We start from the raw sequence: 18,261 nt of genomic DNA, 5'->3' as shown, positions 1-18,261 counted from the left end.
AGCGGTGTCTACATACTTTAGCTTTAAACGGGCTGGGTTTTTGTTTTTGTTTTTTTTGACCAAAGTGAAAATAGCACTTCTTACGAATCTCTACCCTTCATGTGGAACTGGCAGACTTCTGTGAAAGTGGCTAGTCTGCATCTTACGACATTTCCAAACATGCCTTGTGTTTTCAGGCCAGAGCTGATCAAATGTCAGCTTTGTTTACAGTATAGCATATCAAATTATATTCATGTTCAACTACAAAATGAAGCAATAGTGCTTGGTTTACTTGTCAAGATGTGTCATTACGATAGCATTTTCAGTTGTCCCAATAGCAAAGACAAATGATACTTCTACACTGGTGACAATATTTTATAAATTTTACATTTTAAACACAACATTATAGAAACCTATGAAGTCACATTTATTTAAAACTCTGATCCAAAAAGATGTAAATATAAATGTTTTTTTGCCAGTATGCTATTCTATGAACAACACTGCAACGGAGACACTGTGACTTCTTTAAGGAAGAATGAGGTTTGTGGGTGCGACCAGTTCTAGAAACGTTTCCTGTAGCGTTAACGGGTTTTCTGGCAGTTTCAAAGGCATTCATTGGACAGATCCAAATTTATTCCGTTAAATTGTACCTCGTTGTCAACATATTCAAATTTTCCAGTCTTTATAATTAAGAACTTTGACTTTCGTTAATCCATTTCATTTGATGAATAACACTAAATGTGTTTGTTAAATCACAATTTGCATAAACCAGTGCATTTGTATAATTATTTACAGTATAAACATAGATCAACTTTTGTTGTCATTTCTACGGGAACAAAGGTATACTCTTACAATGTCAATCATCTGTCATTAAATCATAAATCAATTAGAGGAAAACGAGTATTGACTTGAATAAAACTGATTTCCTAGTATTCGGTGGTTTAAGGTGACACACAATAAGTGCTTAGTGTTAAGCTTCCTCTACGAGTCTGTCTAGCAACTTCAGTGTCAGAGTTTGCTGGCAACTTCTGGATGACGGACAGCCGCGGGAAACCCGCCATCAAAGGCTGCATTCAGGACTTCATCCAAAGTGCTGGCGAAAACGAAATCCAGGTCCGCTCGCACGTGGGGAGGTATCTCCTCCAGATCTTTCTCATTGCGCTTGGGAATGATGACTCGTTTCAGATTGGCCCGGTGAGCTGCCAATACTTTATCCTTTATACCTCCCACCTGTAAAGACAAGATATATCTTGTGAGATCAGACAGTTTATTTTAGCAACTTCTGATGATGAACGTTTTTTTTTTTTGTGAGCGTTTTCCTCACCGGCAGCACCAGTCCTCTCAGGGTGATCTCTCCGGTCATGGCCACATCAGAGCGCACCAGCCGCCCGCTCAACAGCGAGGCCAGACAGGTTACTATGGTAACACCCGCGGAGGGGCCGTCCTTGGTGACGGCACCTGCAGGGAAGTGCAAGTGGATATCGGTACCCTCCAGAGGATCAGCGCTGCCTACAACAACATCAATCAGACACACACATTGTAATAAATCAGTCTCAGTCAAATCACTGTTGAAAAATCCTTGCAATCACATTATTCACAATATCACTAACTAAACGGCATAAAAGACTTCTTTCAAAATCTTACCAACTTTAATGTAGCGAACGTCTGTAACTTACCATTAGTGAGGAGGTATGTTTTGGCATTGCTGCGGAGCCAGCTGATGGCTAAATGGGCGGATTCCTTCATGACATCGCCCAGCTGTCCTGTCAGAGTCAATTGACCTTCTCCTTCCATACGACTGGCCTCCACAAACATGATCTCTCCACCCATCGGCGTCCAGGCCAGCCCGATCGCCACACCTGGCAGGGTCAGTCGCTCTGATACCTACAAAGCATACACTGCTCTGGTTACATCCTTAACATACTTATCTTAAAGAGGAGGTCTAATGCTATTTCAAGCATTTAGAGTTATTTACATTGTTAAAGAGTTGGATTCTCATGCTCAAAGTTTCAAAAAACAAGTTGGACTTTTGAAAGAGTATTTCAGTGCCAGAGACACTCCTTCAGGGTTTGTATACGTTTCGAAAAGTTGTATTTTTTTATTTTTTTCAGAGTATGGTCCTTCATGCATTCTTTAAGGGCAGAATTCCTTGTATAGGCACATCTTCCACGAAAAGCATGCACACGCATCAACCAGAGCGAGAGCATGAGCAGCCCTTCAACATGCTTCATAGGTCGACGGCAGCACTGCACTTGATTAAAGTCAGTAAAGTGTTTGTTCCTGCTTCATTCATGATGATGTCACAGTTTGTAGACGATCGCTAGGCAAATGTGTGCTCGTGACTCTTTATCTCCACACACGGCATGCCTCCAGGAGCTCTACTGTTTTCAGAGAGAAGCGTGAAGCTGTATCTGTCTTTTATGTATCTGATCAAACTAAAGACCCTTCGGAGATGTGGCTCATGCAATACTACTCTATAGGTACTCAAGATTATCATGAGATTGGCAGAAACCGTGTTATGTCCCCTTTAACATGCCACAAAAAAAAAAAAAAAAAACAATATGAAGCTTATATCTTAGAAACTTAGAAGCTGTTTTTTTTTTTTTTTTATCTTTTTCTTATGATTTTGTTATTCCCAACACATCTAGAAGAAGATTTTGCCCCATTATAAGTAATCCTGACTTTCTTTTTTTTTAAACCATTAACCTTTCTCTGTTTGTATATTTTGTATACAACTAACTGCAGAAAGCCGAGTGCTAAGGAAGTCTTTGAAGGAGAAGATGTGTGTGATAGTTCAGCAGAACTCAAACAGGCTGACTTTGGCTGTTCTCTCCCTGTCCCGTCCCCATAGGCATGGCAGGAATGCAGCCTCCATTATGGAGAAGAGCGAGCACTTCGCCTCAGAGAAACACAACAGCACACCACAGAGCACACAAAGCCAGGGGCTAGCAGTCCGAAAAGATTGTGGACAAACGAAGAACAATACATGACTAATGACAGGACTGCACTGAAAATGACAAGCCTTCAATTTAAAAGAACAAAGACTACTAAACTTTTAGATTTTCTGAAGAAAATGTAAGTGATGCTTGCTCATTCAAACCCTGCAGTCGTGATGCTTGGGTGTTTTGGTAGTTGCTAGTCCTCAGAAGCATACTCCCAAATCCTTATGATATGCTGGTCCCTCGACATACTGTACACTATCATTCAAAGGTACAGTGTCATGGAGATTAAATGTCTCTTTTTCCCATCAAGACTGCATTTACTTTCATTTAAAAAAACTAATATTCTTAAATATTACTACAATTTATAATATATTTATCTGAATATATTTAAAAACTGTAATTTAGTCCTGTGATGCAAAGCTGAATTTTCAGAAGCCATTACTCCAGTCTTCAGTTCAAATCATTCTAATATACTGATTTGTTGCTCAAGAAATGTTTATTATTACTTTCAATGTTGAAAACGGTTATGCTACTTAATATTTTTTTTTTTTGTGAAGACACAAAAAATACTTTTAACTTCCTTTTATGAATCATACACAAAAGTGGAGAGACTTAAAGTGCTTTCAACAATTTTAGTAACATTTCCTGATACTAACCTCCATTTCAAAGACTGGCGGTCCAAGAATATCCTTAAGGGCAATGGGGTCAATAACAATTGGCATCTCTGGAGGTGCCGCTATCCCAGAATCCTCCTCCTTGTTCTCTGTATTCTGGTCTGAAAGATACAGAGATCTTTGGTGGTGGTTTTTAGTCCATTTAACACTCTGGCGTGACAATTGAGACAAGGTGGTTGACATTTCATGAACTAAAAGTAAACTCCATAAATCCATATCCATAAATTACAAGTCAAAAATTTAAGCTAAAAATGTTTGTCATGCTGACACTTCCATTATGATGTCTATTTGAGGCTTTACATTAAGGAAGGTGACAGACATTGAAAAGAGAAGCAAGAAAGAGAGCTGTCGAAAAAAATGGAGATTTATAGGCTATAGAAAAATGCCACAGGGGTTAAGCTAAGGGAGAGGAGCAGGTGCTATCTTAATTTTAGGAGGAAACAATGAGGTATTAAAGGTTTTAATATCATGCATTATAAAGAAAGCAGCTTCAGGGTGTATTTACTTTCAGTGCTCATCTATGTGTCTGTCTATTGTTTGTTTTTAATTGTGAGTGTTGTGTATTAGCCCTTGGCAAGACAATGATTTACATGCTCCTTGCTGCCCACAAGTCACGTGACTAGACTGTTAATGACAGACAGAGGAGGAGCATTATGTTCTGAAGACCAAACAAGGAAAGTGCATGCCATTCTGAGGCATTTTTAGATTTTATTGTGCAAGATTAATGCACATTTCTAGGAAAAAAAGTTTGCTATTACAATAATTCACCAAAATGTTGTACCTTTCCCCACCTTCATTTCTGCTATCATAGATCAAAGCAGACAAATAATATTAACTAAACTATATTGTTTCACCAGGATAACTGAAATGATGTAGTTGTGACTCATCTTGTGACTCATAGCTAAACTGTTTTGTTACTTCATTTTGTGGTTATATAAGTTCTTATTCATTAAAAAAGTATCCAAGTATTATTTTAATGTTATTCAAATTTTCATGTATCATATATATATATATATATATATATATATATATATATATATATATTTTTTTTTTTTTTTGTATTTTTTTTTTCACATAAGAAAGCATAATGTATATATTTTTAACTGATTTTAATTATTTAATTTATTTAGACAATTTATGTTTTATTTAGAAATTAATAGTTCTTTTGAAAAATGTTTCAAAATCATGCAGTAGTAATTTAAGTGGGATGGAGTTGGTCACATGACCAGCCAAACTGTACTTACCTTATTTTATAATCCTGTTGTTAGATGCCATTAGTAACTGAAAACTTTTGCAAGAATCTGCACCAACAGTTTATTCAGTATTAGTCAGCACAACAAAAAGTGCACCTTTAAAGAGTATCAGACCTATGCTCCTTTATGAGGAATCCGAGGGCAACCTGAATAACCAACTCTTTCATTTCCCTGGAGGTTAATGCAGACAGTGAGCCATAACAAGACTAAGATGCACTAAATGTACTGAAAGAGTTAAGATAAAAGCAGGAAGCACATGTGACAGCTGTCATGATGTTCAGACTAAGAACAACACCTGCTACGGCGAGAGGCAACATAGAGCCTGAGAGACTGAATATAAAATAAAGCGCTCATGCACTCATTTCTAGGCTTTATTCTGGCAACATGGATAGCAAAAGAAAACCCCTGACCCTCATCTCTCTAAATCTCATCACAGACATGGGCCATGCAGGAGAGGACTGAGAAGCAGAGCTGGGCTCAATCAGAGTCTGAACAGAGCGTGAACTGGGCATGCTATCACTTCTGTTACAGAGGAACAGCTGCAGCGAGACATGAAGGAGGGGGCCTAAGGCCGTCTGTTTGCATGCTTTACCCTCCTCCACCCCTCGGGGGGCCCGTGCTTAGAGAGATTGATGACCAGTATGTGCATGTGTGTGCTGAGATTCTCATAATGTGTGAGAATAGTTTTCTGACTGTACGTTTGATCATTTCTCAGCATGGGTTCCCTACACACCCTCTTTAGTCTGAACACAGTTCTAGGCACAGTTCTATCACACTGTGGGCGGAGTTAGTCATGGAGACACAACATAGACAAGAGCACACTGGGACAGCCTGTTTTATCTTGGCCCAAAGGCTATTATCATCAATCCTGAGTCTACGAGTGAAGCAGAGCCGGGGAAGCTGGTGTATGCCAGCCGTAAACAACAATGATGTGTGAGATGAAAAAGTCTCCGTTTTACCCGCATGTTGTTCAGAGGGCAACTCTGCTCTAGAGACCTTATGACCTTCAGCGACCTTCACAGCCACCGCTCGACAGATGGCCCCGATCTTCCTCTCCAAAGAGCGCACGCCTGCCTCCCGTGTGTACCTACAAACACGTTCACACACAAATCACTCATTGACTGCCAGCTCCGCTGGGCCGGGGCCATGCATTGATTGCTTTTTAGCAGATAATCATCCCCAAAATTAGCAACCTCTGAGGTAATTGATTTGCTTGCTCTGCAAACATCTCTAATCGACAATCCCTGATGGACTACAGAAGAGAAGTTTGGCAGCCTGTCATAAGATACGGTTCAGAAGGAGAGTGTGGGACAGCAAAGGATATAGTTTACAGGAGGAGACCCCGCTGGACAGCACCATCTGTGACCCAAGCTGCCCCTCTGTTTCACACCATAAACTCTTAAAGCGGTGAGACACTGCTTTCTCTAAAATGTTACACTCTCCTCTGGCCTGAATGATACTCCTTCCAATATACAGCGTATGCATTCAAATCTACTCCATTTCAGTATGTTCTGCAAACTTTTTACAGCATTGAGTGCTATTATATATTTGCGCGTGTGTGCATACTTGCTGATGATATCTTTTGTGGTGTCCTGTGGGATCTGGAGCTGTTGTGGGGTCAGTCCATGCTGCTCCAGCTGATGAGGGATCAGGTGCCGATGGGCGATCTCTACCTTCTCCTCCTGGGTGTATCCTAATGAGACACGCATGCTGATATTCAGGACACAAGTATTTAACTACAAAACCATCTGCTCCGTTGTAGGGTAAGGTCTATTGTGTCGAGATAAAATAGCCAGGAATTAATCACTTAAAAATGTCACATCGTCAATGCCACGTCCTGCTGTCTTTTTAGTCTGAATTTGAACTCTGACCTTGCACCTGGAGGACTTCCATTCTGTCCAGTAAGGCAGGAGGGATGGTGGCCGTGGTGTTTGCTGTGGCGATGAAGAGCACTTGTGAGAGGTCAAATGGCACGTTGAGGTAATGGTCGGTGAAGCTGTGGTTCTGCTCTGGGTCCAGAACCTGATAAAGAACACGGTTTATTGGGGGAGGGGCTTCTTAAAAATGCATAAAGAGTTCAAATTCAGCATATTGCACAGGAATGTTTTATCACAGAAGTCAGATTGTAAGTAAGAGTGGGTACTTTCACCACATGTCAAATGGATCTCATGAAGATGAACAGAAATGGCTCTAGCCTGAGGAGGTAACCATAGCAACAGGAGGCTGCTCAAACCCCGTCTGTGAGAATCAGCACTGGATGGTAAATTAACAAAACTAACATTGTCGTCATTTATTATTTCATTAAGGCCTCCAAAGTGCTCTAAAATGTCCAAAGGCCGTATTTCAATTTTCAGCTGGATAAAAACCCTTTGGTGGACACACGGCCTGACAGTTCTAGCTTTTATATAATATATAAGATATAACCAAAAAATGACTTGCGGTTCAGTGAGAGTCAGGTAACAGCTTTGACTGATTCACTGACTGAGCAAGTATGAGTCAGACTGCTGAACTCACATGCAAGTTTTGTGAAACTTTATGAATGATAACCAGTTCATATTAGTCATTTGTTTGTGAATCGGACATTAAACCTTGCACTGTTTTCATTGTTGCAGGAAGGAAATACTGTAAAGGTGCGGTCACATTTACCAGTGTTTGGTGAATGTTTGCAGTAGAGTCATTTTAATAAGAATCCGTTTCGCTGGGAGGGTGGAAAGATTTGTCAATGAAGATTTCGCAACGGGTTAAGTTGGTCATGAGAATGATCTGTTGCTTTGACTAAAAGAAAGCTGTCTGGATTGAAAGTAACTTCTAAGCTGTGCTAATGTGGACACTCCTTAAAGTTTTAATTCAATTACACCACTTCACATGATGATATTTGGCCAAAAAAAAAAAAAAAAAGAGTTAGCCTATTTGTTTTGAAAATAACGCACCTCTCCAAGATGCATCATTTGTGGTATTATTCATAGGGTTAAAGGTTTAAAACAATATCACAACAGCTATAAACAACCACCTTAAAACTATTTATTTTGATACTTCCTTATCCTTCACCAAATTAAGCATGCTTGCTCTCAGCTAAATAGTTTTCTGTTGAGCTTGCCAGGTAATGTCTGCCCTGTGATGAACTTCCATATATCTCTCACTATCTGGAGTACAATGAAAAGGCCACACGCTTTGCAGCACGAGATGAACGTCACTCCCCCGATGGTTTTTGCGTGGAGATCTTCTGATTACAGAATGCAGACCACTGTTCTTTGGTGAAACTGCAAGATGCACATGCCAGCAGACAAGAGGATTACGATCAAAGATACACAGATGTTCAGTACTTCACAAACAGCTGCGTCACAGGAGATATTTGGCTATTTATCTCAGTGAAAACAAACTGGCTCATGTGCAATCAAGTGTTTGCAAATTGTGATGCATGTGTGATACTGTACACAGACAGGACAAAAAAACGATTACCTTCTACCCATGGTATGCATGCACTTACCTTGTAGACCACACAAAAGCAATTGCGAAAAACATATTCTTTCAGTATTGTGGCATATAATGTAATGCAGTGAGTCTGGGTAATACCACACTGAAACACAAAGATCTGCCCTGAAAGAAATGTATGTCGGTTTTGCACTATTTCATCTCCAGTTTATCATAGTCCATCCACATTATTAATATCAATAATACCTTCAAATTTCAAGCCTTTTGGAACAGTTTACATGATAAGTCAAAACTGATAGCCTGAATGCACTGTAAGTCGCTTTGGATAAAAGCGTCTGCTAAACGCATACATTTAATTTAATTTTTTATTTAACATTTTTTGCCTTAACAATTTATCTATCCTTCTATCCATTGTTTCATCCATCCATCCATCAAGCATGCAACCCATGTTTGTCTGTGTTTTTTTTTTTTTATATATACACTAAATATATACATTATGTAGTGCCTCTCACCTCCAGCAGGGCGGCAGCAGGATCTCCCTGCAGGCTCTTCCCCAGTTTGTCCACCTCGTCCAATAAAAAGACAGGATTGTTTACCCCAACAGTCTTCAGTCCGTTTATAATACGACCAGGCATGCTACCTACGTACGTGCGCCTGAGAATGGAGACACATGGAGATAAAGCGGGAGTGGGAAGAAAGTAGCAAGAGGGACAGATAAAAAAAAATGGAGTGGAAAATGATGAGAGGAGTAAAACAGATCTGTATCAGAGCTCTGGTGGGCAAACAAAAGAAAAGATCACAATCATCCTACATAGCAACCTGAAGGGCAACTGTTTTGACACAGTCCCATTCAGGTCGCTGTTGGTTGTCAGTAGGTGTTACTGCCCCTAGAACATAACTGATGGGCTGCATAACAGGTTACAGCGTGAATCACAAATGCAATTTGAAAATTACAAAAATAAACGAATAACTTCTTGATAATGTTGCTGGATGAGGCTTGAATGCATTTGATGTGATTGATAACACTAAAACTTGCATTTGGTCCTACTGAACTGACAAAAGGGCAGGATGCGAACACAGACAGGATTAAAATCGTTGGGGGCTGTAAGACTGTCATTAAACTTCATAGACCATACAGTAGTAAACAAACGCAGACTCTTTTAAAGAGACTTCTAATAAACAAGTCTAGCAAAAGGCTGTTTGTCTTAAGGAGGATTTTTTCATATGTGAGTGTAAGGTCTGATATTAACCATCCAGAAAACACAGAGGCTCGTCCTGGCCTGCAGGGTGTCATGATTGTTATCACCTACTAGTTTCTATAGTGACAAGAGATCAGAGGGAACATCAAAGAAGTCATCAGTGCAGGTCATGGTTTAAAGTTTCTCTTGTCATTGAAGGGGCACTACGCCACGTCTCTTTGGTGGGTTCCTCATAGTCTGATTCTTCAGTCTGACACATTAGCATCGCTGCATGCTTTACATTATGGTAATGACTCAACATTTGATGGCAAAACAACGCCTGAATGGCTATATTGAGTTTCAGCAACTGAAGGATCTTGGATAAGTAACGTAACACCAAGGGTAATCACAGTTACACCAGGCTGGGGTTAAAAGGTTTTAGCAACGCACTGGAAATAAGGCATTTTTTTTTTACAATAATCTTAACAGCTGGATGATGCTTACACAGTACACACTATCGTACAAAAGTTTGGGGTTATTATGATTTTTTTTCTTTTTAAATAATTTAATACTTTTATTCAGCAAAAATTTAATAAATTGCCACAAAAAAAAAAAAAAATAGATAAATAAATAATGTTCTTTAATTCAGCAAAGAATTCTGGAAAAATCTAATCTATCACAGTTTCCAAAAAAATATTAAGCATGTTTTCAAAATTGACAATAATAAGAAATGTTTCTTGAGTACCAATATTAGCATATAATAATGATTTCTGAAGGATCATGTGACAATGTGGACTGGAGAAATCGCAGTTGAAAATTCAGCTTTGGAATAAATGCATCACAGGAATAAATTACATTGTAAAATAGAAAACAGTTTTTTAAAATTGTAACAATATTTCACAATATGATTTTTAATTGTATTTTTGATCAATCAAATGCAGCCTTGGTGAGCAAAACAGACTTCTTTTTTTAAAAACATTAAAAAATCTTACCAAGCCCTAATTTTGTACAGTAGTGTATATTAAAGTGTGATTAGGCTTTTGATTATCAATCTGATGTCTTGCGCCCACACAGCTTATTCTTGCCAAGAATAGCCCACTTAAACAAGTATCTGTCTGATCTGCATGCAAAATGACCAACCGCAGTTTCTTTCTCAAAGCAGTCTGAAACTGAGACTATATGTGTCATATATCATTCCTATTTGAAGATCAGACACTAAGTGTACTAACTGTATGATGACCTCTCACCTGTGGCCCCGGATGTCAGACTGATCACAGACTCCCCCCAAGGCAATGCGATGGAACTCTCGACCCAGAGTGCGAGCGATGGAACGCCCAACGCTGGTCTTTCCCACACCAGGGGGTCCCACAAAACACAGTATGGGTCCCTTAAGGGTGCTCTTGAGCTGCCTCACAGCCAGATACTCCAGCACCCTTCTCTTCAGCTTTTCCATGGCATAGTGGTCATTATCCAACAGCACCCGTGCCGCCCGGATGTCCAGGCAATCTGATTAGACAACAATGAAAGACACTAAAGAGTAAAAATAATGCAGTTGATCAAAATAATGCAGCACTATTCATGACCATCACTAAAAGTCATGACCCATGAGTGGTGCTGTTTCCAAATTTTTTATTTTATTGATCAAATAAAAAACATCCTTGTACAAGATATACAAGTATTATGACAGCACCGTTGCTGCAGCCCTCGATTGCACGCATATTGTAAAAATTCTGTGAGGAATGTGAGTATTTTATCAAAGACATAGGCATTTCCACTGCCTGATGTAATAAGATACAGACATAAATGCAGCTGTCTCATAAAGTTAACTTAAACTGGGCACAGAAATTTATTTATGGTTCTCACAAATCTTAGATTGACTATTCTGCATTTACAGGAGAACATTCCTGTAAGGCCAGACCGCTCTATTCCCAGCTTTCAAGCTCCGATCTAAACCACTAAATCAGTTTTCTTCTAATGCAGTCCCACTCTTGAGTGCTGAGCTTGAAAGACTGGGAAATGTACATGAGACTTTACCAGCAGAATTCCAGCCCCAAGGTCTGTTACACATCTAGCAAGGGAAATTCAGAGGTGTGTGTGTGTGAGCACTTTCAATCACATGTGAATGTTTGTTTGAGCCCTTCATGGATAGGCAGAGATCTCATTTCAAGGCTAGCTATGACCTTAGGATAGTAAGTAATGCATACACTTTTGTACATGCTTTTGAGCATGCCAGTAAGTAGTTAAAATTAGTTGCATTCCAACACATGGAATAATTATAAAACACAGAACATGAATGAATAAAATGGTATGTTTAATGGTTCTCAGCATATGGTCAAACACTCTAGCTGTGCTTGGCAAGATAATTTGCTATACTTGAGTTCTCTGAGTTCTCCATATTGCCATGGAGAACATGACAAGAATAACACATGTAAACAGCTCAAATCACTCTCTAACCCTACACTGAGAGCAATTCATTTCACATAATGTGGTAAAAGACTCCCTCTACTGGTGGCTCCTTTAAAATGTTGTTAGATTAAATTGTTTATTGATTTATCTATTTAAATACACAGTCAACTCAACTAAAAGCTAAATATTTAAATACATTTAACATTCTATTAAACTTTAAAAAAATATTTTTAACCAGTTTATTATACATATACTGGTAACAATTACATAGGCCATTTAGAAAAATACTACCATTCAAAGGTTTATACTGTAATAGTGTGGAAAAAAAAAATATTTAAATAGAAAATAATAGGTTTTGATTTGAATATATTTTAAAATGTAATTAATTCCTGTGAGGGCAAAGCTGAATATTCAGCAGCCATAACTATATATATATATATATATATATATATATATATATATATATATATATATATATATATATATATATATATATATATTTTTTTTTTTTTTTTTTTTTTTTTTTTTTTTTTTTTCTTTTTTTTTTTTTTTTGAGAATATGAGCAATAGTAAGTTCAAAACAAAAGCAAACTTAGCATTTGATAAAATATAGAAAATAGTATAATATACTACTTTAAGGTTTGACATTAATATTTGTACTAATTAATAAGTGACCAACGTCATTTGCAAAATTCATTCCTGAAACATGAGAATACATGTATACAAAAATACAATTACATACAAAAAAATACAACTGCTATTCATTTTGCTTTCTTACCTGTAGAGCTTTTGCTCCAGGGAAGCTCTACCATCATCTCCAGGTAGTTGCGGGTGAGGGCATAGTCTGGCATGGACTGTGGCATCTTTTTTAATCTGTGGCCAAAAAAAAAAAATATGTCATTAATGTGTTATTAATTAAAATAATGCTTAAACTGTAAAGAGAATGACTTATTTAGTTATAATACATTTCAAGACAAAAGAACAGATGTGGACATTGGTCAGTGAAAAGCCCCTCGCTGTCTAGCATGCAGCCAACTATGAAATGTGGTTTCCTCTAAAAAATTACCAGAACGTACCGTTTTAGCTCCTTGAGACACACACGCAGTGCTGCTTCCGGCATAGCTGCCGCCTTCACTTTCTTCTCCAGAACAGCTGTGTCATCACCATCTTCGTCCTCCTCCTCCTCCTCATCCAGTGAGAACTGACGGCCTGGGAATACACCACCTTTACGGATGGCCAGCACCTAGGAGAAAGAAGAAGGATACTGTTATAGGACAGGAAATGTGGAGGAGGGTGTTTGTGAGGCAGAGGAAAGATATGTTGGCCTACTCTCTTGTCATCATCAGGTCTGAGTTTGCGGGTCTTTTGCAGCAACTTGAGCCCCTCAATTTGTCTGGTGAGTAGGGGAAGGGCCTTCTTAAACCGTTCCTCCAAGTCTACCGCATCCAGCACCTGACAACAAACCAAAATATTATAATAACTGCATATTTCGTTTGGATAGTGTGGTGTCTGATCACACTAGGCAAATCATTTATGACTGAAGAATAACTCTTTTTACTGTTGCACCTGCAGTTTCTCTTTGTTGGAAGTGCGGATCATGGCGGCTAAGACATCCGGCAGGGTTTCTTTAGGGAGACTGTCCAACAGCCGCCTGAGTTTAGCCACCACAGGCACTGACATGTCCAACATCCCAACCAGCTGGACAAAGAGAGACCAGAAGATATTGTCAGTTAACTGAATGAAAAGCCTACATGCAATGAATCATCCTGTAGCATTTGGAAAAGAATGAAGCCTTTATATTCATTCAGTGTTTAAATGATGACTCACTGTATAGATGACTCGTGCCAAATGGGAAAAAAAGAAAAACCTCACAGTCACATTCATCTTTTCTTCAGTCATGAAAAAAATATCTCTTTGATTATTATTGTTGTTAATATCTCTGAGCAAAATCTTTTTATCTAAACCGTAGTCCATGACAAAAAAAAAATTATCAAATGAATAAGTTGGAGTTATTGAAAAAACGACTTCAAAGAACAACATTTATGAACATTCAGATTATTTATGTATTTATTACTTATGTTACAAAACATTACTATTTCAAATAAATGTTGTTCTTTTGAACTTAGATTATTTATGTATTTATTATTTATGTTACAAAACATTACTATTTCAAATAAATGTTGTTCTTTTGAACTTTCTTTTCATCAAAGAACCAAAAAAGTAATAAATAACGGAGTTCATTTAGAATTATTACGCTTTTAAAGAACAAGCAGAAGATATGCCGATTTCTCTGGTAGTGGGTGGAGCTAATGCACGAACAGCAATCTCATTGGCTGTCACTCATCTATTACTGTGCCTGTTTTATTATTTTCTGCGATTAATCGCAATTAATCACACTGTTATGCACAAAACTAACAATGCATCCAGAAGTAGTGTATTGTGCACTATCATTTAAAATAGGCCTGCTGCTATATGAATAAAAGTGTAATAACATTTGGTATGCAAACACTTTAAACAAATAAGGTGCTTTTTACAGTAATGTTCCTTTTATTGTAGCCTAAATCTTAACTTATAAAAATGTAATTAAATTAAATTAAATATAAAACAAGTAATTTGTCACTGCCAGGACATTAACGTTTTTATAGACGATACTTTATAGTTTGTTTTAGAAAAACAAGTTATGATCAGAGTCCAGAGCCTCGATCATAACATTATAAAAGGCACCTTCCTATTAGAGATCTGCACGATCACGGGACCCATCGCAGCAGAGTGAGGCATGGGACAACACTTGATGTGTGGGCAGAGACTCGTGTGTGCGGGATGCGGGAGAATAATTAGGGTGTCTCACACCAGGCAATCTTAGCCGTGCCAGAGCACGTTTGACCCCCAAAGCCTGGTTCATTTCACTAGTATGATCACTCTGTATAGCAGTCCCTGGCTCGGTTGGAAAGGTGGGCCAGAGCGGGGATCAGTTATATAGGGGTTTAGATCAGTGAGTGTGAGTGCTAAAAGTGCTGGAATGCAGATCTTCTGATACATGCTGCATGATTGTGTGAATATTTCTAGCAGCAAAAGCGATATACCAGTAAAGCGATTTATTTTGAGAGGGACGTGTGTGGTACCACGTCCCATATGACTGAAAATAATAAACCACAAAGTTAACAAAACGATTCACTCCACTGTGTTGAGCAAGTTCTTCTCTGCTGTCTTCACATGCTTTCGGAAACGTCCTATTTCTAATTTATAAAGTGACATTATAATGAGCTCGTTGCACTGTTAAAAATAACAGTGGACAGTGGTTTGTGAATGTTGATGCTAATTTGATCCGGCCCTGTGACCCATGGTTTGTCTGTATGTGTATTGGACATTCATAATAACAAAAAAAAAGCATTAACATGCATTAAAAAATTGTCAGTGTTAATCAATAAATGCATAAATGTGATGATAACGCGTTAACTTGTCCAGCACTAATTATATAATTATATTATATTATACACAGGTGTATCAAATGAATAATATTTGCGATTTCAGGAAGCTGTGGCAATAGCCTGCACGGCATTTTTATAGACTATTAACAGAATCATCTAAACACAAACGGACATCCCTTTATTACTAGTGACCTGTACAGCTGCCTGATAGAACCTCTGTGACAGCTCCCCCAGCTCTCCATCAGCCTGATCTCCTTCGGTGTACTGCTCCAGTTTGTCTAGCTGTTCCACCTCTGCCACGGGGAAGGGTTTCTCTCTCAGCAGCTGGCTCACACGGAAGCGACACAGCCCCGTAATGAGCAGAGTGTAGTGCGGTTTCGGCCAGTTGCTGCCCACAACCTGAACCGCCAGTCCTGCTGTGCCAATACTGAGAAAACAGAAGTAGAAATAAAGTAATGAGGTCCGAGTTTTGTTTCCTGTCAAATCCTGTTTGTGATACCGGAGTAGGTTTTATGCCAACCATGACATCTAACAGAGGCACGCACGCACGCACACACACACACACACACACACACACTGAACAGTGATTATAAATAATAACAATACTTTAATCAACATTATCTTATTTAAATTAAAAATTATTCTAGACATTGAAATTATAGATTAACAAAGTTAAAATTTGAATGAGTTAATGAACAGAAATGTTCTTCATAAAGGGAACATATCCTTTATGCAGAACATATCTGCACATTCAGGTTGAGGGAAGACACATGGTTTTGCATATTGGAAAAAAACTGTCTGTGTGTTAAAACCTAGTGAGCTAGAAATACTTTCATGATTTTAAAAATAATTTTCACTGTTTCCCACACATATATTTAACTTGGTTTTACTATTTTACTATTTTAATTAGTGGAAAATCTCCCCTCACCCCACACGTTTCATATCCACTCATTCTGTGTGGGCTACAACCGTTTCCTCTCACTGAAATTCCCACATGACATTACTGATATTTTTTTTTAATTGTATTTAATTTAATTTCCATTAAATTAATTGGGATGCCTCCTCACAGGAAGAAAAGTCAGAGAACATTATTTGACATAGTATTCAATATATAGATTTTACTAGTATCAGAAATATCTGTCTCATTCACTATGACAAAGCAAAGAGAAATCTACCATTTAAATGCTGTAATTTTGCATAATTTATAGTGTATTATATGAGTACGTAATTAATTGCAATAGTAGCCTAGGTAATTAAAATTATTTTCAATAAATAAAAATATTGTTAAAAATCACACATTATTTGTTATTTGTCACAAGTAGTAGACCATTTTTGTGTCATCCCCCGGCTACCACCGCGAGTATAGTCTTTTTCAAACCTGTGGGATGCTTTGAATGTTAGATCCATTGCTGGGGAGGATTTCTAAATCTATAGTGGATTCAGCTTTCTAAATCACCAAGCAGAGAATAACCAAAGATATTTATATTTGATAGGTTATTAAAAAACACTTACTTTTAACATTACACACGCAAATATATATATAGATATATATATATATATATATATATATATATCTATATATATATATATATATATATATATATAGATATATATATATATAATTATTATTATTTTTCCATGTTTTGCCTAAGTCACTATGTTTTCAGAAACTGCCATTGATTACTGACAGAGCATATCAGACTCACAAGGTTAAAGTCCAACTACTGCTCAAACGATCATTTAAGAAAACAAACACTGCTACTACTAGTCTCTTATCATGTAAGAACATAACCAAATAGACAACAATGTAGTATAATGTTTAATTTTGAGCATCACTCAACCACACATTCAGAGGGTAAAGTACAGTAAATATAAAATAGTAGCGTGTCTTGTCATCACCCTTAAAAATATGACCATGGTAATAACGTAAAGTGATGCATTACTATAAACTAAACTTTACAATAGAATAAAAGTTACGAATTGCATTGTGTTATAAAGTCATAAGAAATGACTATGGGACCTCCTTCAAATGGATTCAGAACGAGACATTAGCCCCACACTGGGTCTGCAGCGGGTTTGACGGTCTCTGACAGCACAGACGCACCTATGTAAGGACGGGAGCTCATCGCTGTCGTGCTCGGGGTCTCTGGTGTTAGGAATAACCCCGATGATGGTGCTTTTTAGCGAGGTTCCCTTCAGCAGTCTGCTCTTGACTAAGTGCATGTTTCTCGCCGTGTCGACGCTGATTCTCATGGTCGAGCCTGGTAACAGCACTCCATCGTGAGTGCACAGCAAAGGCAGTCGGCTGGGGATTTGAATACCACTGTTTGATGACATTTTGCAGGGCTTGGATAGACGTTTAAAGTGTAAAGCTATTAATCGCAGTGAACCAAGGGGCAAGGAACGCCTTCATCGTATGACAATCTGGGACGAATGAAATCAGAAAATTGGAACTACGGCAAGTGCAGTAGGACAATATTGGTGTATGCAAACGGAAACTCCTACTTTTTGAGAAACCACGCGGAATGCTGCCAAATGTACACTGTGTTCTCTTTCTTTGTAGAATGTTTACTTAAATATACTTTTGGGGAGCGTTTGAAAACTCAGGAAAGACCGGGGAAATTTGAGGCGGTCGAGACAGAATCTTTATAGATGGGCCAGAATCTCCTCTGGCCCAGTGAGCAACGAGGAGCCTGGGGCCCATTAAGGGCCATCAACAAACTTACAAAAGAGCTGCTATTAGACAAATTATTCATGTTTAATTATATATATATATATATATATATATATATATATATATATATATATATATATATATATTCTCTATTTAGCGTTTTATTTATTTATTTCTGTTTCAGTTAAACTTATTTTATTTCTGTTACACTGCAAAAAATAGCTTATCTTATTAAGTATTTTTGTTTTGTTTTTAGTAAAATATCTTACAATTCCTGAAGTTAAATATTCTTAAA

General features: G+C 37.9%; 1 protein-coding gene across 1 annotated transcript; it reads right to left on the bottom strand.

Moving 5' to 3' along the window:
* Window positions 1-388: 388 nt before the first annotated feature.
* Window positions 389-17,753, bottom strand: LOC113061471 (lon protease homolog 2, peroxisomal-like). Its single transcript, XM_026230603.1, has 15 exons — window positions 17,397-17,753; window positions 15,485-15,719; window positions 13,431-13,562; window positions 13,194-13,316; window positions 12,941-13,107; window positions 12,643-12,737; window positions 10,706-10,964; window positions 8,793-8,934; window positions 6,720-6,870; window positions 6,415-6,541; window positions 5,808-5,935; window positions 3,578-3,696; window positions 1,656-1,863; window positions 1,304-1,488; window positions 389-1,209 (listed from the first exon to the last, which is right to left on the bottom strand). The coding sequence occupies exons 1-15, from the start codon at window positions 17,627-17,629 to the stop codon at window positions 988-990; spliced, it is 2,526 nt and encodes an 841-aa protein (XP_026086388.1). The 5' UTR covers window positions 17,630-17,753; the 3' UTR covers window positions 389-987.
* Between the last annotated feature and the right edge of the window lie 508 nt (window positions 17,754-18,261).

The sequence above is a fragment of the Carassius auratus genome, chromosome 43 (assembly GCF_003368295.1).
Source record: "Carassius auratus strain Wakin chromosome 43, ASM336829v1, whole genome shotgun sequence".
In the NCBI taxonomy this organism is placed as follows: Eukaryota; Metazoa; Chordata; class Actinopteri; order Cypriniformes; family Cyprinidae; genus Carassius; species Carassius auratus.
This window is presented reverse-complemented; position numbering and strand designations above follow the sequence as displayed.